We start from the raw sequence: 24,765 nt of genomic DNA, 5'->3' as shown, positions 1-24,765 counted from the left end.
GCATGGAAAAGTGCTTTGGGATGTCCTGAAGTCATGAGAGGCGCTATATAACTGCAACTTTCCTTTATCTTCAGGAGAGTGAGCTCATAGTTTGCTACTGTTGGAAATTTGGGGACAAAATGAAACTAATTTAGTGCAGTGTGTAGATTGAATAGAAAAAGGAGAAGTTCTTGCTGTCGGGAAAGTGTCAGCACAACAGCCCAGCAGTCACATGAAGCCACACAAACAACACAGCCGCCAGATCTGAACCACATTGCCTTTCAGTTTCAGTCACTTTGCCTTCTTTATTAAGGTTGAAAAACACATCCCAACCCATGAGTTTTGATAACGTATTTTGTACCCAGCCATTTGATTCCAGTGTCCTGAACTGAGAAGCCCTGTTTTATCAGCAATTGAGGGGGGGGGGGGGGGGGGTGGGGGGGAGATGTAAAAGAGCTATTTTCTTGGCAACAAATGCCTCAACCATGGCTTCCGTGTTGCTCAGGGCTCGGTTTTTTTTAAATTTGAGAAACTCAGTGAAGAGCCAAGGCTCATTGCGCAGCCCGCCATCAAAGTTACAAAGATGAGTTAAATGAAGAAACCGTGATTATGTGACACTGAACTTGGGTTTTAAGAACCTGCAGGTTGTAGGACAGAAATTGCACTTGTATAGCACACCACGTCCTCTGGACATGGTAAAGGACTTCACATTCTATGAATTGTTTTTGAAGTTTGTTTACTCTTGTTATATAGGCAAACACGGCAGCCAATTTGCACATAGAAGGTTGCACAAACTGCTCAGGACACAAATCCGAATTAGCCTGTTTTTTTTTTGGTGGTGTGATTGAGGGAAGAATGTTGGCCAGGATACTGGGAGAACTGGAAATGAAACGGATGAAAAAGCAAGTTTGGGGGCTGGGAAATGGGGGAGGGGATGAAAGAACAAGAGGGAAGGTCTGTGAGAGGTGAAGAGACATTAAGAGATATTCAAGGCGAGACGAGATGGTAATAGGACAGGTAAAGGAACAAAGGATGGCTCTAGATGAAGTGTGAAATGCGCTGGCAGAGTGAGAGACAGCTGCCATGTGGGAGAAAGGTAAAGGAAAAGGCACAAACCAAAAGCTTGCTTTTTCATCCGTTTCATTTCCTGCTTTTTTTTCTCAGTTCTGACGAAGGGTCTTCGTCCTGAAACGTTAACTCTGTTTCTCTCTCCACCGATGCTGCCTGGCCAGCTGAGTTTTTCCAGCGTTTTCTGTTGTTATTTCGGATTTCCAGCATCCACAGTATTTTGCTATCCTACTGGGAGAACTCCCTGCTCTTCTTCAAATAGTACCATGGGATTTTTAACATAAGAAATAGGAGCAGGAGTAGGCCAGTCGGCCCCTCGAGCCTGCTCCGCCATTCAACCTGAACAGGCTGATGTGGGCCTTGGTTTAACGCTGATGATGCGGCACCTCTTCAGTACTGCAATGAAGTGTCAGCCTAGATAATGTGCTGAAGTCCAGCAGGGAGGGTTGAACCCACAACCATCTGACTTGGAGGTTCAGTTGCTACCAACTGAGCCAAGGATGGGGGGGGGTGGGATAGGAAATAAGAAGCAGTTCCAGCATTTTGAGATCCAGGGAAAGAATGAGTTACAGTAGGAGACAATTCGATGAGTCTTGATTTCAAGGCGTTTGAATGCCTTTGTGATCTCAACTCTTATTACCAAATATTCAATCTTCTTTTGAAAGCTGATGGCAGACGGATAACTCCAGTTACAAACTGAGCTCAGCTGAAGATACATTGATGTCAGAGTATTTGTCTAATACCCAGGCCAATCCACTTAAGAACATACCTACTTACAGCAGGGGGAGGGAGGGTGGTGGGTGATAAATCAGCCAAAGTTCATGTTCTTAATCACTATCCAGCCACTATAGAATAAAATAGTAAGGAGTTAATGTTGAATTTATTCCAGATCTTACAGGAAACTCTCTTTTATCCGGCACCGACGGGACCGACGTGGTGCCGGTTGATCAAAAAGTCCGGATTAAAGAGAGGTATACTTACTAAGGTACGAGAGCCCCATACATGGCCACAGCTCCAGGCGTCCCTGTTGCATGGCAACAGGTACAGGAACCCCGGTTACACGGCCACTAATATGAAGTAAAACTTACCTGAACCTACTCCTGAATTTTGCCGGTTAAGAGAGATTTCGGTTATTTAGGTGCCGGTAAAAAGAGTTTCCTGTAGTTGGGCTTCAGCTGAAGCTTTGTGCACCGTCTCAAATGTTCCTCGGTGCCTCCCCCAACGTTGCAGCACTGATTACGAAACTACAGGGGCGGACTTGTGGTACAGTGAGTTTGCCTACCTGTGCTTAAACTGAACTTGGTAGCACAGTGACTATGTTACTGGACTAGTAATCCAAGAGGCCTGGACCAATGATCCGGAGACATGGGTTCAAATCCCACCATGGCAGCTGGGGAATTTAAATTCAGTCAAATAAATCTGTGATAAAAAGCTAGTGTCAGTAATGGCGACCATGTAATGAGCGGATTGTCGTAAAAACCCGTCTGATTCATTAATGTCCTTTTTAGGGAAGGTAATCTTACCCGGTCTGGCTTGATATGTGACTCTAGACCCACTGCAATGCGGTTGACTTTTAACTGCCATCCAGTTGTCAAGAAGGTGGTTCACTACCATCTTCTCGAGGGAAATTAGGGATGGGCCAGCGATGCCCATATCCCGCAAAGGAATAAAAAAAAGACTGCACTCGATTCTGCTGTAAAATCCATACACACCCACACGACACCTCAACAGTGGAAACTGTCGCTGATTTTCCCCCTCCTCCTGGCTGCTGAGGGCAATTTTAGTCACCACTTACACCTTGGTTGAGGCCAGTCAACATATCACAAACTAAGATTCAAAACCTGCACCTTCCTGCACTGTATGGCTCATTTATATGCTGCACGGTGGCATAGTGGTCAGCACTGTTGCCTCACAGCGCCAGGGACCCGGGTTCGAATCCGGCCTCGGGCAACTGTCTGTGTGGAGTTTGCACATTCTCCCCGTGTTTGCGTGGGTTTACTCCGGGTGCTCCGGTTTCCTCCCACAGTCCAAAGATGTGCAGGTTAGGTTGATTGGTATGATAAATTGACCCTTAGTGTTAGGGGGATTAAATACGTGGGGTTACGGGGATAGGGTGGGATATGTGTTGGTGTAGGGGTTACGGGGATCGGGTGGGATATGTGTCGGTGCAGGCTCGATGGGCCGAAATGGCCTCTATCTGCACTGTGGGGTTTCTGTGATTCTGTGATTTACCAACTGAGCCATCAGGAGAGCACGAAGACAGGATGCAGCCTGGCTGTGAGCCCCTGTAGTTGAATAGCTTGCCAGTACGCTGTCTACGTGAAGAGTGGCCACTTGGCTACACTCCTGGAGAGCATCTGACATCAATGGAACTGTACCCCACCAAGAGTCTGCGCATGGGGGGGGGTGGGGAGGAAAGGGGAGGTGAGGGGAGGACGGGGGAAGGAAGGGTGGGGGGGCAGAGGGTGGGGGAAGGGAGGGTCAAATTGGAGTATTTTACAGCAATAATTCTTACCCAACTGAATAGGCAAGTGCCCCAGTAGCTGAAATAACCTATAAAAGTGTTCTTCAGGAATTTGGGCTTGAAATTATGCCGTGGATAATTACTTTGCTAAAATGATGTACAGAGCAACTATGCACTTTTATATTTTATTTCTGGTGATCAGGTAGACTATAAATATATAAAGGGGGAGAGCAATCATTGTAAGTATCATATTCAACAGGTCTTCTAATTTCTCTGTGTGCTTTTAACTTGCAGAAGAACTTGAGAAAAGCGACAAGCTCCTTTTGGAAAGAGAACCAGAGCGAAGAAAAGCAGACTTGGAAAGAGTCAACAATGTGCTCCACATAGAAGAGGTTAAACCTGAACTCCAGGCGGTTCCTGCGCTCCTGGCCCCGAAACCTTTGCCTCCTCCCGCCGCTGCTACCACAGTCGTCGTGTCTCACGTGGTCAGTCCTTCCCTGGCTCCGTCCCCGCTTCCTCCCCAGATCGTACAGCATCACCAGCAGGTCCGGAGTCCCACCAACAGCAGCAGGGAGGTTTCCAGGTCTCCGCCGGTGCTCCACCGATCTCCGATCTCTACGCACGCCGACCCACAGCCTGGTCCGCCGTTGGTGAGCAGCCCGCCCCAGCAGTTTACAAGTTCAGTGTTGGCAATCCCGCCACCTCATGTCATCCAGCAGTCGCCCCTGCCGCAGCAGCCCAGTGGCCTTAAGCCAAGCTCCATGGACGATGGGAAGCCCCAGGATCAAAAGAGAAGGCCAGGAGGGTGTGTGTCAACTAATTACTATTCCTCTAATTGTCTGTGGTAGTCCCGTCAGTTTTGAAATAATTATTTGCATTTCTAACTGATCTTTACATTTAACCTTCACGGAACTTTAAATAATCATTTGGCTTGCAAGCCATGAAATCTAAAAGTTTAAATGTGGGGAGGAGCAGAGAGTAATGAAAAATAGCAGCGGCAGTGAGAGTCTGTACAATTACCAAGCTTTTGAGCAGTTGGAGGAATTAAATCAGATTGTCCTTTTTCAAGAATAGATTCAATTTGTGGCACTGTGTAGTGGCGAGCCAGCAGAACCTCTGTTTTAATTATCTATAATTAATATATAGTTTCAGCTATCAGATACTTGGAGGCAGTAACTACTGAATGTGTTTTCCTCTTTGTTTTCCTGTATTTGCTCTGGTGAAGGTAAGTCCACGGATCGGTTTGAGTCAATTCTACAGAAGCACTTTTTGAAATGAAAATGATGTAAATGGTGGCTTTGTCACTATTTATTGAAATGGGTGTGTGGAATTTTTAAACTGAGGGTTACTTTTCAAGTACGTGCTAGCGACGGGGCACCTCAGCCGCCACCACTGATGCCGGGAAAAGGTGGGCGGTGCTCGTGACTTTCCGATGCGCGCAAGTGGCGGGTAGATTCCTTGTTGCGGCGCCTGCTCAGGAACTCTAGGCTTTAGTGTTTGCTTGAACTGTGGAAAGACAATTCTAGATTTCATCCCTCCAAACTTGGGTTGTGTCTGGAGGTAGAGAGGATTCTGAGCTGTAGAAAGAAAGACTTGCGTTTATATAGTGCCTTTCACGACTTCAGGACGTCCCAAAGCACTTTACAGCCAATGAAGTACTTTTTGAAGTGTAGTCACTGTTGTATTGTAGGAAACGAGGCAGCCAATTTGTGCACAGCAAGCTCCCACAAACGGCAATGTGATAATGACCAGATAATCTGTTTTTAGTGATGTTGATTGAGGGAGAACTTCCCTGCTCCTCTTCAAAATAGTGCTGTGGGATCTTTTACGTCCACCTGAGAGGGCAGACGGGGCCTCAGTTTAACGTCTCATCCAAAAGACGGCCCCTCCGACAGTGCAGCACTCCCTCAGTACTGCAAGGGAGTGTCAGCCTGGATTTTGTGCTCGAGTCTCTGGAGTGGGCCTTGCACCCACAACCTTCTGACTCAGAGGCGAGGGTGCTGCCCACTGAGCCACAGCTGACACTGGGGTGAAATGCTGGAGGTTACAGTGATAGCGGTAGGAACAATTAAGATGCACGGGATGTGTATTGGCACAGCATTAAAGTGTATTATACACATGTCACTTTTGTTTCCTACACTGTTTTTGGTACCAAATGCGCTTAGTGACCACACTGAAAGAGGACTTTTGGTAGGAGGAATGCAAAGAAATCTTGGAAGTGTCGATAACTAATCCTCTTCAAATTAAACGCTCTACATGTTAAATGTACTCCAGTTTTTTCTTTGTTGTAAAGCTGACACAATCTGGCTTACCTGCTTTGAATGATGTATCCTGTCAGCTACCGGCAGTGGATTTGGAGAGGTTTACCGCTTAAAATGTTGTCTGGCCCTGCCCAACTGTGCTGGGTTTAGATACTGTGATAAAGTATGGACGATTCATTCATTGGAGTGTCAATCCTGCGTTACTCCACAATTTTCTTTCATTAGGAAGGAAAGCCCAAGATAGCCATTTATATTAAAGTCGGACAGTTATATAAGGATGGTGAGGATTAAAGACTTGCTTTGTGGTCTCGGTTCCAAGCACATCTTTGATTGACAGCTTTAAAGATAAATAGCGCTTTAATACAGCATCTTAATAAATTAAAATGAGAAGGTTTTAGAAAGCATTTAGAGGTGAGCCAATGCCCTCTCGATTGCCACATAATAATGTTGTAATACTGTGTCGCACAGATGTATTTATCAGTCCACTTTTAATACAGGAACTCTGGTTGTGTCGTAGTTCAGTGTCCCCATGTTCTTTGACAAGAAAGTTCCCAAGGCTTCCAAATTGGCTTCTGTATGAGAATTAAAGGCTAGGCTATATATCCAAAATGTGTGGAGAATTCTATGTTTGGATAAAGCTTGCAAAGCACTCTTAACGCCCATTCAAAATTTAAGCCTCTTGGTTGACTTTCGGAGAGTCCAACAGTGAAGGCATTCAGTGATTTCATTATATTTGACTATGCCATAACAAAATGTTTTAAATATCCAGGAAAAAGAAACAAGGAAGGAATTAAGCTCTTGAACCATTCAGACCTACAGCCACACATGAAGAACTGCTCATCTTTCTGAATCCATTTTTATACCTCTGGCAGAAGGAGCACCACAGAAATACTTTGGCACTTTTTGGGGCGATTTCTTGAAACCAGACTCTTTCAGTCTGCTGAACGGGATGAAGACCCTCCAAAATGTTAAAGTATACACTGGCATTATTCAGTTGGGGTGATCCATGCACTCTCTATATGAGGTGCTGAAATGCATTGATAAAACCCTAAGGAAGGTACAAAAAGCAATTCAACGATTTGACGTTCTGGCTACAGTCAGTGGCCGATTTCCACATCAGTGAGGTGAACATTTCTGTTCCCACAAAAAGCCTCCAGGAATCCCTCAAATAAAATGTAGACAGCTTACGAATTTTTGTCCGTTGGGCATTTGGCTGCTGCTGTTCCGAGATCCTCGTTCTTGTGGAATACCCAAAGACTGTGTAGCACCAAAGGCCAACACTTGGTCATTCCTTAAAGGTTCATTACTGATCTGATATGTTCTTCAGCAGTAGGATGCCCAAAGCTGCATGTTGTCCATCGGTTAGAGATGCCCACCACTCTTTTAAAAAAAAACTGTTAACCTTAATCGCAAGGCTCAAAGCACTGCCGCAAATCTGAAATAGATTTCCTTTGATTGGATCACCAACTACTACTTTTCCTTGTTTTTATAAAGTCTTGACGGAATGATTCCAAGAGCTTTCTACTTCAGACAGCAGATGCCTTTACATAATGCAGCATTATGTCAAGCAACAGCTAGTCTATTGAGAATATGGATCCCAATTCTCAGCAGCGACCTTCTTGCAAGATATGGCTACAGCTGCATAGCCGACAATTGGACTCCATGGCGGAACTTAAGTTTCAACGGGTTTGCTCACAGTCACCCATTCTTCACAAAACCAGAATCACTCCATTCATCCTTCAGAGGGATAACGTTCTCGTTTCACCCAGTCTTCACTTTGTTGTTACAGCATATAATGTTCTGATAAACTAGATGCCAAGCTGTAGGAACATCAGAGTCCTGTAAGTACTCTTTCCCTCATTGGCTACCAGCATGTTGTGATTATGTGGCTCTAATTACTATTGGAACATTTTCTATTATAAAGTTTATAGATTCTCCCCTTTTTTTAGATGATCTGCCTATGTCATGCACCAGCATGGTGCAGACAGCTTGCTGGCCAGGCTTTTGTCGGTGCCACTATGAAAGCCTAGATGCTTGATCCATGAGAGCTCTCCTAGTAGCTCTCTCTCTGTGGGGAAGCACTTGGCTCTGATTGGTGTATCACTATGGTGGCACAGTGAGATTGTGTGAACCCATGTTTCACTATTTAGAGACGCATTGTGTCCAGTTTGCTGCAATGCAGCAGGGACAGTTAGTTGTCAAAGCCAATACACTGGATAGTTTATGTAGTCTTCAGAAAATACCTTTTTGTTTCCACGTGCCCAAGTAGCAGTGCATCATGTTTCCATATCTCTTCGATTCTTAATAAGTTACCTTTCTCACTTGGCTAGGTTGTTGCACTACTTGAAGAAAGATTTGTTGATGACTGTAAGCTGTAAACTCCAACCAAGATTGCACACTGCACGCTGCTGGTAATGGCTAAACCCTTCCAACAATGTGGCCCCGAAGGTTTGAATCGGGACTGGAAGCTTTCCTTGAATTCTGGCAGCTCGTCGGCAAGAGATACTAAATGACGTCTTTTTGTTGGAACGGTTTCTGCAGTGCGATCTTGCATGTCTACTCAAGCCATGCTGAAAACAAGGCGACAATTCTGCTAACCACTGAGGTGAACTGAATCCTGTAAATATCTAACCTCTCCTTCTACAGACGGAGACACCGAAACCTCCAATTGTTCCAGTGTGAAAAGAAGCCCCATCACTTCATTGACATCAATTAAAATCACCAAATCAATTCAGGCTCAGTTTTAGTCTTTGACCTCTGAATTTCTACTATGGGAATTCATCTCTGGTTACACTTCTGGAGGAATTAAATAACTGAAACATTGGTTGACTCGGCTACAGTTTACTGGCTGGCTGATGCGCTGGACTGTTCTTGGAGCGTTATCAAGTTTGTGCCTCAGCTAGGAAGCCCCTCTTGTGAAACCCATCTGTTTCCCTAAGTTCTTGTTCTGACGGTCAGGCAGTGTTGAGCAGTTAATGGAAATTCTGTGAAGTAAGATGATAACAACAGGTGACACTGATGCCTTCGCCCAATCATGTTCCTTTCTGTGTGACTTTTCTTTCCCTCTTTCTGTTTTTCTTTCTACTTCCTTTGCTTGTTCCTCTCTCTCTCCTCTGACTCTTTTTTTCTGTCTTCTTAACTCTACCCCCTTCCTAAATAAAAATTGGGAGGAAAATTCTTTGTGATCACAATAAAGAATGTGTTTATGATTTTGCTGTGAATTGCAAATAGATTTTTTTTAAATTTCACCTCGCCCCCCTCCCCCCCAGATATCAAAATTGACTTTTCCGCCTGTTTTGTTTTTGATGACTATAAGCTCTTCCTTCCCTCGACTTAGAGAATTTAATGGATTCTCCCTATTTTCCTTTTTACCTCCAGCCTAAAAATTCACGAGGAGCTCTTGACACCGTACTGCCCTCACTGATGGTTTACTTCAACACACCACTACCTGCTAAACCACGGTAGCTTTTGACATCTACTCCTAACACCAGTAGCCTGTTGTTCCCATCATTGGGATGGCATGGGTGAAGAAGAGTTGCGATTATATCAACTGCAGAGATTGTCGTTGCTGAGGTCTTCTCTTGTTGCACATCTTGCGTGGTTACCTGCCTTTTATAGTGTTCAGGGTTATGTAGGAATTCAGATATGGGAACAAAAGGAAAAATTTACAGGGCTATGGGGAAAAAGAGCAGGCGAGCGGGACTAATTGGATCGCTCTTTCAAAGAGCCGGCACAGGCACGATGGGCAGAATGGCCTCCTTCTGTACTGTATGATTCGAACAAGTCCCTGCTAGGTTATGGGGGGTGGGGAAGCTGCTTTAATGGCTGAGTGGGAAAATGGACTGCCTATTTTGGTAGTGAGCTGTACAGGTTTGATCCCTCGTCTGTGCTGAGTTAGAAAATCTCAACTAGAGGTTGTGGTTAGGTGAGCTAAAATTAGCCTCATTAGGTCTGGAGAAGGAAAATACCGGCCAGGGTTCCTGTGCCTCTTGGCTATTCAGGATCAGACATTGGAGGGGGGGGTGGGGAGTTGCTGCTGGTCCCAATGGAACTGGACCCCAGCATAAGTCATTTCGGAAGGAAGGGTAAGATTGTGGGGAGAAACACTGAGGTCATTCGGCTTTGAGAGCAATAGTCTTAAAACTCCTTGTTTGAGAGGAGCAATGTTAATATTAATATGTAAATTCATCGCGCCAAGGTATTCTGAATGAAATGGCGGTTACAGGGAATTAGGTAGGGGCACCAACAAATCTACAGTCCCGAGCAAACCGTGCAGAGTGCAGGAAGGGATCAAGAAATTGTAAAGAGTAAAAGATATTGGCGTAGAGGCCAATGAACAGCCAGCGAGATACTTGCTATGTTACCTCACTGGGATTCGCACCCTGCCTGCCTGCAGGAGCGGACTCCTGTATGTGGGCTGGTGCAGGTACAGGGGACCGCTCCTGCACAATAACTTTTGAATGTGCAGGTGTGGGGGGTGGGGAGAGGACTGTTGTCTCGAAATGTCACTCAAAGTGCATGTCTTTGGCTCGGTATTCATTTTTGTCTGATTTACATGGTGTGAAGTGTCATGGGACGTTTTTTTCTACATTCTACACTGTATAAATGCAAGTTGTTGTAGTATAAGGTACCCAGGATGCCTGACGCACCACACTGGAATTATACCCCACGCAGTGTCCTGCCCAAGTTGCCGTGAGACAGCCTTCCTGAGGGGGTCTCCCACCGCTGTGTTCCAAAGCTACCTGGGGATCTGACTCGTGGATTATGGTGCCACTCTTGTATTGATGGGCACTTGAAACTGCTGTGAACGAGTGTGGAAGTGGCACAGTTGCTTCACCCTTTGATTCATTAGATTATTTCTTGCGCCAGCTTTGTGAATTTTGGTTGGTTGACTTTTGGCATGTTGTCCTTCTCTCAAGAAGTTCCATTTTTGTGGCATTACTACGCATTCTATCTCCGAAGATGCACAATCAACCTGTAAAAACAACTTTACAATTTTTTTTTTTTTTTAATTTCAGGGCGGGGACGCGGGAAGTGCACAATAAACTGGAGAAGAACAGGTGTGTACTCACTGATACCAATTCTTCATCTGGGTGGAGGGTGGGGAAGGATTCCTTTTCTAAATTACTGGAGTTTAACAGCCTTTTTTTCTTTTACGTTTATTGGTTTGCAGGCGCGCTCATTTAAAGGAATGTTTTGAAACATTGAAAAAGAACATCCCCAATCTGGATGACAAGAAAACATCGAACCTAAGTGTTTTGCGGAGTGCCTTGCGATACATTCAGGTATGAGTAATATGGAAGGCTTCTAGCACCTTGTACTGCACGATTTAAGGAGCTGAATGGTCAGAGTACCATGTTGTCTTTCTCTTAGGAAGTTGCATTTTTCTGGCATTACTATGCATTCTATCTCAGAAGAGGCACAATCAAGTTTGTGGGTGTGGCTTTTCTCTTTGGAGGGGTTTGTTAAGAATGTTGAGTTTTGTTCTTTCATGGAGGTTGTGCTGGGAAGGTTTTGTTTTTTTATAGAACCGAGACCTTGTTGGAAAGTACATCAATCCTTTCTTGCTCCCACTCATCCCTTCACATTTGTGATCAATCTTCTGTGATTATGGAATTTTCCAAGAAGCCATTCAATGACATCCACGCAAGATTTAAAAATTTTTTAGAAAATTCTTCTAGTGCTCAACATGACCACATAGAAAGTGTGATCGGGAAAGTGTTAACCACAAGATTATTGTTTTTTGAGCGGAAGTAATACGAGGGGCGGGGGAATGGATGGGGGGGGGGGGGATAATTCACAGCACTAAATCACTCACTTGATGAGCTTAAAAAAAAGTTGTGTTTTTTTTTAAAGAGCCTAATGGTATTATGGCTTCAAACAGGAAGGCCAATTTGGCCAGCCTCTACCCAACTTGTTTATGCAGAAGTTCTAGAGTGCATAGCTTGGGACTGAAGGGCCCATTGCCTCAAGTTAAACATAAGAAAGAAAGAAATTACATTTATATAGCGCCTTTCATGACCTCGGGACATGGCAAAGCGCTTTACAGCCAATGAAGTACTTTTGAAGTGGAGTCGCTGTTGTAATGTAGGAAACGTAATGGCCCAGCTATTCCAATCGCAGGGCTGCGATCTGGAAAAAATCTGCGCCAAGACTGGAGGGGCTCCCGGGAGGCGCAGAGTTCCGATGCTGGGCCTCTCCAAACTGCCGGTGCGCAGGGCCCACGTATCCCAGAGGTGCAGGCGGTTCGCAGTGTCCCTGGGATCACGTGGGCCATGGGGAGCCATTCAGAGAAGGGAATCTCCAGTCATACATTTGACCAGAAGACCTGTCAAATATATGAATAGAGATCACCCCCAAAACATAGTAAAACTTTAAATAAATTTTTTAAAAATTAACATTTTTAAAATGATTTAAAATTACAATAAATTAAGTATTTTAAACAAAAATGTTATTTTTTGTAAAAAATAATTAAAGTTTTTAATGGGGCTAAAAATAAACTTACCTTTCTTTAAAGTATTTTTAAATGATAAATCAGTGGAAATTAAAAAAAAAAAAAAAAAACTTTTTCAACTCTTATCCTGGTAAAAGCAGGCGCAAGAATTGTAAGTGTTTTCTGCGGGCGGAGGGTCTCCAAAAAGCGGAACTCTCCCACCGCAGAGGCCCTTCTCCCGGGCAGCCGGAGGATCTGTCAAGTGCATGCCTGATACCGGCATTTCCGATGTCTCTATGGGTGTGTACACAGCGAGTACACACCTGTAGGGATCGGAATTTTTGCACCAATGTAATGTATTAAGTAGATCAGCGCCACACTGGATCTTGCTGTGTTGGAAGTGGTTGTGCTTTCCTCACGGAGAAGACTTCTTTTATTTGAGGGCATTTTTTTTTTTTACCCCGATTATGGCCAGTTTCAGATTGATTTCAAAATAATTTCAGTCTTAAGGGGTGAAAGCGAGCTGTGTGATATTTTCTAACTAACGTCTTAGTATGAAATTTCTCTGTCGGCTATTTTAACAACGGTATGAACCTATTTAAACAGATATAACCCTCATTAAAATAGTGCAGACAGGAATTTTAGCGGGGTTCAGTGGTAGCACTGTCGTCTCAGTCAGAAGGTTGTGTGTTTGAGTCCCACTCTAGGACTTGAGCATAAAATCTAGTCTATGACACTTCAGTGATGGAGTGCTGCATTGTTGAAGGTGCCGTCTCTCGAATGGCATGTAACACTAAGGCCCTCGCTGCCTGTTCAGTTGACCATAAAAGATCCCACGCCACTATTTGCAGAAGAGTTCTCCCAGCATCTTGGCCATCGTGGCTCCTTCAACCAAATGCCAAAAAACTGACTAACCGCTCATTTATCTAATTTGCTGTTGCGGGGCCTTGCTCTGTGCAAATTAGTTACTTGGAAATGTCAAAATGTGCGGCATAAGTGCAAGTTCGTTCGTTCTTTCATGCACATACTTCTGTTACTCGTATAATGCGCAATGTAATTTCAGGACATTATTGTCCTATATCTGATCTGCAAACTTCAGGTTTCTGACATGTGGTCAGTGAGATGCGTGTCAGTTACAGTAAGGATTGCAAATGGGTGGAGGTGCGTGACTATTTCCACACACTGCTCTGAGGGTTAAAAAGCTGTGATCACATTGATTCTGGCGTACTAACCGGGAGATTGCCAGGAGTGTTTTAGCCTCAGCTTGAGCCAGATGTTAATAAGTGGTGGTGTGGCTTTTTTGTGTACGAACCATCTTGGATAGGACATGGAGCATGTCGTCAGACAAAATTGAGTTTTGGACTGAATGACCTTCTCTTTGGGTCTTTACCCAGGAAAAATGCAACCAGATGAATAAAGTTTGATGACACAATGTGTGTATAGCATCAGATAAAAGTCAATTTACACCAACCTGGTATCTGGTTACATATTGTTTCATACTGTCTGTGGGTTGTTTTGGAGGACAGAAACTTGTATCAATCAACCTCAAAAAGCTTCAAACAAAATTCTGCCTTCTCGAGGTTTGAAAGGAATCAAATGTTTCTCTTCCCGCAAAAGACAAATAAGCAAAACTCTGACCCTGCTGTAAGTACTGAACATATAGTAGGACTTTGTCTCTTATCCAGGGCCTATTGGAACGAGAGGACCTATCAGAATTCAGGTCCAAGACAGCACAGCTATTGCATAAGGAACTGGCATCTTTCTAATTGTATTACTGCTTACTCTTGGATTTTTGCTGCCTGTCTTTTCAGTGGGGCCTGGCACCGTTTCCTAGTAGCCACATGTAAGCAGTTGGAAGTAGAACCTTTTTTCAATCATGTAATGAATCAATTTTTCTTTTTTCTTGCTCCCCCCCCCCCCCCCCCAGTCAAAAATAGGGTTTTGGACAATTCAAGAAATGCACAGGTGTGGCCTTAAATGCTTTAAATGAATTCAATTCACTCAAATCACAAAAGTTTATATGTAGAGAAATTGCACAGAATCCAGAGGATTTTAAAAGAAAAGTTTCTGCAGTTGGGGCATCTTCAGGGTGCTTAGATAACTAACAAATCACACAGGTTTTTTCTCAGTTTATGTTACCATGTGTAAACCTCTGTTGTAGGTCACTGCCACCCTCCTTCCAGGATCCAAAACTGATCATCCCTAAGAGACCATTACTCTTTTTAAAAAATCTTCCCCGTGTTACTCTCTCCTCTACTCCCAGATACAACCTTGGAGTATGAATTTCTCTGGTTGCTAGTTATAGTGACAATGGCCCGGATTTTCCATTGCGAATAACGGTGAAGCTAACAGCGCTCACTATTATTATTGACTAAATTGGGCAGCAACTTCTGGAGTACGCACCTGCGCAGTTAAACGTGGAAATCGGAGGTTGCGGTCCGAGTTGCCCTGCTCCTCCACAGGCTGTGCTATAACAGTACCTCGCCGATAGACTCGGCATTTAAATCGATGCAAGTGTTTGAAGTTGTGGTAGTCACCCACTAGTTAGTCATTTAAACATGGCAGAAAAAGTTAGGGCTGGTGCATTCATATGTAAGTGACTATTTAACAGCATGATCAGTTATAATTACTGCCAAACCACCTCTCTAGCCCTGAAAATTAAATTTTACAAGTGTGAAGTCTCATGCCTTCAGAATTTAATGAGTATTGGAGATTTTTTTTTAATTAATTTTTTTTAACTTTTTCTGTCCCTCTCTTATCTCTCTCTCAATCCTATCTTTCTTTCCCAATCTTTATTTTGCTTTCTGTACATGATTTAAATCTAATTTATAATTCCTGGTTTATACTTCCTGGTTTAGTTTCTGCGTGCCTGTGAGAATTCTTCAATCTGATTGGTTGAATAGCCTAGCTGTTTTTGGCCTGCTCTCTCATGCCACAGATCCCCTGTGGAGGGTGCACTGCTGGATCAGATGGCCAATGACAGCAAGCCTCGGCTCAAAAGCCTGCAAAAACTCTCTGGGAAGCTGTCAGCCTAGTGAATGGCAAGCGCCGTTCCTTCATTGCTGACCGCAAAATCCAGGCTATTGCAGATACCTTTTGGGAAGATTTCCCATTTGGTACTTTAGCAAAATTGTGCGCTTGTCCTGTTAGAACTTTGTTGGAAATACTGAAAGACAGGAAATATTCACAAACCTGTTGCGATGTTGTTTCACATAATGAGCAGAGGAATTGATATCACCTCTTCACTTCTCAAATTCCGTCAGCACTACAGTCCACTCCTGCTAATTCAAACTTAATGTTTTTTGTGCTAACAAAACCTGAGTTATGCAATAATTGAATTATTAAATGATTTGAATTGAGCAACTGTGAATGAAGAGGAGTAGATTGTATCTCCATTTTCTCCATCCAGTTCATTTGTACGAAGGTGACTTATGAATGAAGCGAATTTGAGCTTTGTTCAGTTTTAGCAGAACTCTGCATATATGTGGCAGGCAGTGACTAGTGGGATACCGCAAGGATCGGTCCTAGGACCCCAGCTGTTCACAATATATATTAATGATCTGGACGAGGGAATTGGATGTAATATCTCCAAATTTGCAGACGACACAAAGCTGGGTGGGAGGGTAAGCTGTGAGGAGGATGTCGTGAAACTCCAGTATGATTTGGACAGGTTGGGTGATTGGGCAGAAACATGGCAAATGCACTATAATGTGGATAAATATGAGGTTATCCACTTTGGTGGCAAAAACAGGAAGGCAGATTATTATTTGAATGGCAATAGATTGGGAGAAGGGGAAGTGCAAAGAGACCTGGGTGTTCTTGTGCACCAGTCGCTGAAGGTAAGCATGCAGGTGCAGCAGGCGGTTAAGAAGGCAAATGGTATGTTGGCCTTCGTAGCAAGAGGGTTCGAGTACAGGAACAAGGATGTCTTGCTACAGTTGTACAGGGCCTTGGTGAGACCGCACCTTGAGTATTGTGTGCAGTTTTGGTCACCTTACCTGAGGAAGGACGTTCTTGCCATGGAGGGAGTGCAGCGAATATTCACCAGGCTGATACCTGGGATGGCAGGAATGATGTATGAGGAGAGATTGTGTCGATTGGGCTTATACTCACTGGAGTTTAGAAGATTGAGAGGGGATCTCATCGAAACCTATAAAATTATGTCAGGTCTGGACAGACTAGATGCAGGAAGGATGTTTCGGATGGCCGGGGAGTCCAGAACCAGGGGTCATAGTCTAAGGATAAGGGGTAAGCCATTTAGGACTGAAATGAGGAGGAACTTCTTCACCCAGAGAGTGGTGAACCTGTGGAATTCTCTGCCACAGAAGGCGGTGGAGGCCAGTTCATTAAATATATTCAAGAAAGAGTTGGATATATTTCTTGAGGCTAAAGGGATCAAGGGATATGGGGAGAAGGCAGGGACAGGGTACTGAATTTGGATGATCAGCCATGATCTCATTGAATGGCGGAGCAGGCTCGAAGGGCCGAATGGCCTACTCCTGCTCCTATCTTCTATGTTTCTATGTTTATGAAAAGAATGGTAATTGTTTTGAGAGAAAATAGCTGTGCCTAATTTTTGTTCCCAGCAAGTGACCCAGTGATATTTTTTGACACAATTGGTATTGTCATTTTGTAATATGGTGTGCAGGGGATGGTTTTCTAGATGAAGAGAGTGGGCTCTTTGAAATGCTAAAGGAGAAAGTATCTTTTTTGGACACGGGGAACCACTGGTAGCACAATGCTTAACACCTTCACATAAGATCCTTTTTGTGAATTTATTTTAAACAAGTTAACAAGTGCCTTCAAGTAGTGCAGAAAGGAATGTTACGCAAGTGGTAAGCAGTGCCGTACCGGAGGAGACAAAGCTCATTGTGTGAGACTCCGATGACCAGCCTGAGAAATGGACATCACCTCTGTGCATGTTTCAACAATCTTAATAAATGACTGTGCCGTCTTGTCTAAATCGTATTTCCTCTGAAGGTTCATGTTTTTTTCTATGTGTGTAGATGCCACTATACAGTTAATGCTGCAGTGCTAACCACTGCATTAACATTCACGAATGGAGATCAGGGTGACTTTTTGGTGCAGAATTGAGATATTTTGTTCAGTGTAGAAAAGCAGCAGAGAGAACTGGGATTCAATAAAGTTCAATAAAGACTTGTATACATCTGAGTGCGGATTGTAAGCTGTGGCATTCTAGTTAATGAGAAAAGAAAAATAGCCTCAAAGACCTTCAATATAGATTAATGGATTCTGGAGATAGACTGTTGAAATCTCGGCTTATCCCAGTAAAAGGATTAGTTAGCATCTTTTTGAAAAATTCGTTTCTGAGGTATGGGATTATTCATGTAAAACTATAATAACACACTAGCTGATATCCTGGGGCATGGATCGCTGATAGTCTGAGGCACAGATGTGACTCTTAGCTGATAAAATGGAGTTGTTTTGCTCAGACTGGTCCTTTTTAAGACCACTCCCTGCCGAGAAATGGTCTAAATGGCCAAATCCTCAGCCTAATTGTTGTAGGAAGGTTTGGTAGATTTGGTGTCACTTGTAAAATCCCCTGGCTTTTGCCCTTTGGGGAGGAGCCAGTTATCAAGATCAGAAAAACCAGCAGGAAATGACTGGCTTTCTCTTTTTTTTGTTTCTAATATCTAACTTTTTGCACTTTTGAAATGTGAAATCTGAAAGATGACGGATGCACGCTAAAGGCAAGACTTTTATATAGAAAGGACTTGCATTTGTACACCATCTTTCGTGACCCCAGGGTGTCCCAAAGTGCTTTTTGAAGTGTAGTCACGGTTGTAGTTTAGGGAAACACAGCAGACAATTTGTGCACAGCCATGTCGCACAAACAGTAACGGGATACATGCTCAGATAATCTGTTTTGGTGATGTTGGTTGAGGGCTGACTGCTGGCCAGGACACCAGGAATGGTGCCATGGGATCTTTTTGTATCCACCGGAGAGGGAAGACAGGGCCATCAGTTTAACGTCTCATCCGAAAGACGGTACTTCCCTCCGACATTGAAGCATTCCCTCCGAATTGCGCTCAAGTCTCAGCCTGGATTTTGTGCTCAAGTCTCTGGAGTGGAGCTTGACCCTTCTGACTCCAAGGTGAGAGTGCTACCACCGAGCCAAGGCTCATATATAAAGTCAATAAAGAGAAGTGCAATAGCTCTGTAGTGTGTTATTTCCCAGAAAGACCAGTTGACCCCCTTATAACCCTCTCCCACCACATCACAATGTGGAGTCACACACTAAAAGCAAGAAGTTATTTGGTGGCAATACAATAGACACTCTGAAAAATTAAACACAATTAAGCGGTATATTTTTCCTATAAGATATGTTCCAGATCATGTTCAAGGCTGCTACAGACCCTTGGGGGTTTCGATGTAAATTGCGTGAGAGCTAGGTTAGTGTTGAGCTTGATAACAACTTAGCCCATTGAGTATTACATAGTATTAAATAGTATTTACAGCACAGAAACAGGCCATGTTCTGCCTTTAACATGCTCGTTAACATTGTTTAATTTCTTTCTAAAATAGGCTTAGGTACAAAGTAGTTTGGGACCAGATTTGGGCCACATAGCTCTCCCTAACTATACAATTGACAAAAGAACCAGCGGTGACATGAGGATACTTGTTTCACACCGAAATTTGTTATGATCTGGAATGCACTGCCTGATAGTGTGGTGGAACAAGATTCAATAGTAACTTTGAAAAGGGAATTGGTTAAGTATTCAAGAGGAATTATTTGCAAAGCTGTGGGTCAAAGGCAGCTCAGTGGGCCTAATTTGATAGCTCTTTCAAAGAGCTGGCACAGGCATGATGGGCGGAATTGCTTCCTTCTGTGCTGTATCATTCTATGATTCTACAACAATGAAGCTTTATTCCCTTTTATTTTATAGATTCTTATTTTTTTTCTGCTCCATATAATTAATCTCTAAGTCTTTTTCTATATATTATTTACTTAAATAGTTTTTGTCTCCCCATGGCCTCACCCCTCCCTATTTCTGTAACTTTCCCCTGCCCTATAACCACCTCCCCTCCATCTCTCTGACTCTGGCCTATTGTACATCAGCACCCCCCCCCCCACCCCACCTTTGCCCCACTATTGGCGGCTGTGCCTTCAGCTGCCTAGGTCCCACTCTCTGGAATTCCCTTGCTAACCTCTTCGCTTCTTCACCTCCCTCTCCTTTTGTCAAAACCCACCGCTTTCACCCCTTCTAATGTCTCCTCCTTTGACTCGGTCAATGTCCGTTTGCCCCATAACTGCGCAGCGTCTAAGGACGTATTTCTGAGTTAAGGAAGCTGTACGAATGCCAGTTGTTGTTGTTGTAATTCAGAGTGAAAATGAAAGCTTCTCCCGGCTTTTAGGTAGGAGAGTATCTACTAACAGAGCTCTGAATTCAGTAGTACAAATTGCAGGCTTGCCCGCTAGCATACTGAGTCAGTGACTTGTAGAACAGTGCTAACGGCACTTGTGAGGCATTAACTTTTGAACAAGATTAACTTCAGCCTCTGTGACACTGATCTATAATTCAGAACACTCTTCAGAAGATGTTTCTGCTCCCTTGGGTTAGGGTTCCATAGGTGCCTTTTGCCCTCGAGTACAGGCCCGAGTGGCTATTATTTATGCGCGAGCCTTGACTGTGAGTGATTGCAGGCTGTAGTCGACGTTGCAGCTGGGCCTAATCCAGGCCTCGCCTGACATCCGCGCTTTCGGACAGCAACTTGGAGCAGGATCCCTGGCCAACCCTAACATAGGAGCACTGAAGCCAACTGTGATCAGTCTACTGTCACCCCAGTTGAAATGAGCTAATTCAGCACTGACCTGGGACCTTCCTGGTCTATACGGCTGCTGCATAAACTCGCTGAGTAATTTATATAATTACGTTATAGAAATTAGTAATTGTTGGAAAATTATCTCTTATCTGCTAGTTAGGATGTCACTGCATTTTGCAGTTGTCAGCACCAGTGACCGGCATTGCATTGCAGTAAATGAATTTACACCCACACTGTCTGATGGAAGCATGTGCAAAAATACGGTCGCCGTCTAAAATAACATGTTCATTTTCCTATTGAATTAGACAAATATTTTTTTTCGTGGCTCTGCTAAATGAATGAGTAATTTCTGGTAGGCAGCACACCATGTCAGAATGCACTTTAACTTTCTAAAAAGAAACCAGCAAACAATCGGTTAGAAATAAAATTAAAATTAAACGTTGCTCACTGATGGATGTAAACTGTTCACCACAAACACTATGAGCGAGACAACACAGTTCCTCTCAGAAGATTTCCCATCTCCTCATCTGTGATGGTCCTTGTTCCCACACGACAGAAACACAGTGTGAGATCTCTTGGAACCAACAGTATTTTATCCTCTGCTGAAGGTTCTGACTGCTTGTTGGATATAGTTTCATGGTTACCAGCAGACCTCCAGCACCTCACCTAAGTGACCATTTTTCAAGTGTGAAGCTAGACAATGAGTGTCGGCGGGCAGCTCCATTATAGAGGTCATCGCTGCCTCATCCTGTCCTCACCTGAGGTCCACAGATGCCCTTTCCAGCAAGTGTCACTGGATAATGTGCAGAACCCTGGCCAATGTTTCCCCTCCTTTAACGCAATGACACTGAAGCCTATTGTCGTGCTCTTTACCACTGCCCCGGCTGAGGTCAGTTAGACCAGGAATCAAAGTTGGCACCTTTCGTGGCTCAGTGTTGTTTACACCAATTAAGCCATCAGAAAGCCTATTGAAGAATTTTTGAAACTCCGGATTCCAGTCCGGAACACATGTGGCCTTGGTATAACTTGAGTTACAGCCAGTAAAATAACAAATGTCTTTTTAAAAAAAAAAAACCTGGTGCATGAGTCATACCTCAATGCAGAAGCTGCAGACTCAGAACTTCAGCATTGCTGCATGCAAGCAATCTTTTACTTGTCCGCCACAAGAGTCATGGACAGTATGCAACTTTGTCATTGGTGTGACATATGATCTTACACAAAAATCTGATAAGTATAGATGTAATGCAGGAAATCAACTTTTTATCTGCAGTGTGCAGACTACCAGACTGCCTGTTTCATAAGCTGAAGTACAGCAACATTCATTAAGACGAGTGGTCCATTATGTCTTGCTGGATTTAGGGCCAACTTTGAAAGTAGGACAGAGTGGGGGATGGGCATGTGGCTGCAGACACAAGTTGCAGAGCACAGTGAAAGTACATTATTGATTGTTGGTTGTTGGTGCAGCCTTAGGGACTGCCTTTTGTTTCATAATGCTTTCAGCCCTGAATGTGCTTTAATTGTGTCAAACAGATTGATGGAGAGGGATTCTTCCAATAGTACCAAAGCTTGCAATTTAATAGCTTGAAGTCAAACATAAAGATTTTCACATTAACTCAAGCAAGACAAAGGAGGCAGGATGTTGGCCAGATGCAATACCACAAATGTATCTTTTTTTGATTAAAATGTTTTAACCTAAATCATGTTTCTATAATATATTAAAAGTCTTGCATATAGTGTGCGCTTCCTTTAATTCTCACACTTGCCTCCCATCACATTGTGTTGAGACCAGCACTATTGTTATGAAACCCTCTGACTCACCATAAACCATTCTGTGGAAAATCTGCTGCTACATTAATTATATAAAAGTTAATAAGACCTAATCCATTGAAGCAGGAACGTTGAATGATTCCCCCCCCCCCCCCACACATCCCCACTCCGCCCCCACTCTTTCTCACCCTCTCTCGAAGACACATGTGTATACACACACACACACACACACACACACACACACACACACAATCCACCAACACTGGAAATCTGTCTTCTGTTTTTACTGATTAACCAGCCTCTCTGAAAAGCACCTTTTCATCGCCCACACATTTGGAAAATGTTGGCCCTTTCCCCATTTCTGAAGCGGGCCCAATTGTTACATATTTAATGATATTTTATTTACATTATTTTTGCTGAACTTTCGTGAGGAAAGTTTCCCAAACCAGTTTTTTTTGTTTGGAGAGGGAGAAGAGCCGTTAATCATGTTTGTCACAATGCTCGTAAGTGACTGTTGTGCATTTCATTGCAATTTGTTATCGCATTGTGTGTCCATTATCAAATCAAGAAACACTTGGCAGACACTATTTCATGATTATGGTGCCCCTTTATAATTTGGAGCTGACTTTTCAAAAAAAAACTCTGCACCTGTCAGCGCCTTGGTGCCAAATACTCAGAAGATGTATGTCTGGAAACAAATTGGCTTTGACTGGTTTAAATCTGAACTATGTAAGTGTCAGACTGGCTCAGTTGGTAGTGCTATCACATCTGAGTCAAAAGAGTGGGCTAGAAATCAGTCTCGTGCGTGGTGCAAAACGGGCGGTATCGGATTGGCTGCCCGTTATACACAGCGTCTGATATTCAGTTACATTGACTGACTACAACGGAACTGAATATTTGGGCGTGTTTGGGCGGCTGGTCCGATACCTCCCGTTTTGTGCCACTGCCCAAGACGAATTTCTAGCCCTGTGGGTTCAAGCCCCACTCCATAGATTTGAGCACATAATCTAGGCTGACGCTTCAGTGCAGTACTGAGGGAGTGTCATATAGGCGGAGGTGCCATCTTTAGGATGAGATGTTAAACTGTTTATAAAAGATACCGCTGTGCTATTTGAATAAGTCTCGGCGAGTATTTACAATGTGCTGGCCTACATTTATCCCTCAACAAACACCACATTGGCCGACATTATAACAGTAAGTACACTTCAAAAGTAATTCACTGGCTTTAAAGTGTTCTGAGGATGAGAAAGGTGATCTATAAATCCAGGTCCTTTTTTTTTCTTTGCACCACCTGACAGCTTTCAGGCCAGCCATTTTCCTGTAGGTGGTACAGCCAAGTATTTCTAATGATCACAGAGCATGTGCTTCCTGTTCGAAATTGAAGATGATGTGTACGTTTTGAAATCCATATTATTATACATTGTGCAAATAATGGTCACTCATGGATGGTCATTTTGGCAGTTCGAGTATGGTTGCAGGTTTTTTTTTGTGTTGGAAGTTTTAAACGCCTGTACTGGATTTTGAAAGCCGGTTGCCAGTGATTCTGAGGGTTGCCGTAATAACCAGCAGCAAAAAAAAATGAATTAGTCATTCCCAGTAATGTGAAATCTGGCTCAATTGGCCGTGTCACTGTATGAATACAAAATGTACTTGGAATGGGTTGTACTTGATGGCTAATTATCCCGAGAGTTGCCAAATTCCGCAATTAAATTGCAGTGAACTGAAATAAAAGCAGCCCAGCATTCTCCCCATAGAGATGATGCTCACTGAAATCACTGTTTATATATTCTGCTTAAAAGGTTATTTTTGTTTGCAGTGAACTGCTTAATGTTATACACTTACAGCAGAGCGCTGTTAACTCTCACTTACCAGCGGGGACTGTTACTGTTTCTATCAAGTGCCCCAGTACAGCACCATTTAAATGGATTTGCAGATCTATTCTCTCAAAAAAACTGAGCCAATTCCAGTCTTGTGACCTTGGCAGTGTTCAGAATAGAAAATTGTTAGTCGGGCTGCCACATCCAAACATATAAAAAATTCATCGATTTGGGTTATTTTCCGTGAGGACGGCAGGCCAGGCAAAAAATAACCCAGAGATCTGACACGTTTATACCATTAACTGCTTTTATACGCCAGCCCTGTGTGACAGAAATCGAGCTCAATATTAAAATATAATTTCACTGGAAAGGAAAGATGCTTTTGTTTGTGACTTTGGCAATTGTCAGCAGGACAATCTGAATAACCTAATAAATGTAATGTATTTATGAAAGCAGTTGGTCTCCAAAGTGCACGCACTTTGGAAATCCTGATGGGGAAATAGTTAAAAAAAAATAAAGGTGGGGGGTGGGGGGGAAATTCACTGTTCCTCGATTCTTTGTCTGCATCAACGCGTCAGTTTAAAAAGAACCCAGAAATGACCTAATTGCACCTTTTACATTGCAACTGTTCTTTGTCACCGAGGAATAAAAAAAAATGCGTTTATTAACCTACGTGATCGCCTCGGTGACAGGAGAGCGATTTAAAATCGGGCCAGTCGGAGGATGCCATTTTTTTCACCCGCCCCCGCCATATCAATTTTTGCTTTTAAAAAGTCTGCCGAGCCCGGGTTTGCTTCCCAGTAAAGTGTTAACGCAGGAGATCCGCGGACGGCCATTTTGTTCCTGGAATGCTCGGGGAGTGTTGTTATTAATAAATGCATTCTTTTTCCAAAAGCGGGCTAAAAATGCGGCGGAAGGAGCGTCCACACTTGATGCTTTTTTGTCTTTACTGTCGCGCGAGGGAGGGGGGAGGTCTCATTTCCTTCTCCCGAATTAATCTACAATGCAGCATTTAAAAAAAAAATGCATTTTATTTTATATATTGTCGGTGCATGATTTTTTTTTTTTGCGTGTTTGTGTCTCTCTCTGCATTGGAAAGCAAAGCCACAAAGTGATGTGGCGGGCTAGCCGCAAGCCCCCTGCTGTAGCGCGGTGTGTGGATTTGATACAGCAGCCCATGTGCGGCGCGAG

At 43.5% G+C, this 24,765-nt stretch overlaps 1 protein-coding gene across 1 annotated transcript in view; it reads left to right on the top strand.

Annotated features, from left to right (window-relative positions):
• mnta (MAX network transcriptional repressor a) overlaps positions 1-24,765 on the top strand; it is a 150,233-nt gene that overhangs the window by 15,364 nt on the left and 110,104 nt on the right. Inside the window, exons 2-4 of the mRNA XM_085964843.1 lie at positions 3,806-4,316; positions 10,791-10,832; positions 10,946-11,057. Coding sequence (XP_085820969.1) covers positions 3,806-4,316; positions 10,791-10,832; positions 10,946-11,057 — 665 coding nt within the window. The remainder of the gene's footprint in view (positions 1-3,805; positions 4,317-10,790; positions 10,833-10,945; positions 11,058-24,765) is intronic.

Source organism: Somniosus microcephalus, chromosome 22 (genome assembly GCF_052327205.1).
Source record: "Somniosus microcephalus isolate GS21.2 chromosome 22, FLI_Smic_1.0, whole genome shotgun sequence".
NCBI classification, from domain to species: domain Eukaryota; kingdom Metazoa; phylum Chordata; class Chondrichthyes; order Squaliformes; family Somniosidae; genus Somniosus; species Somniosus microcephalus.
This window is presented reverse-complemented; position numbering and strand designations above follow the sequence as displayed.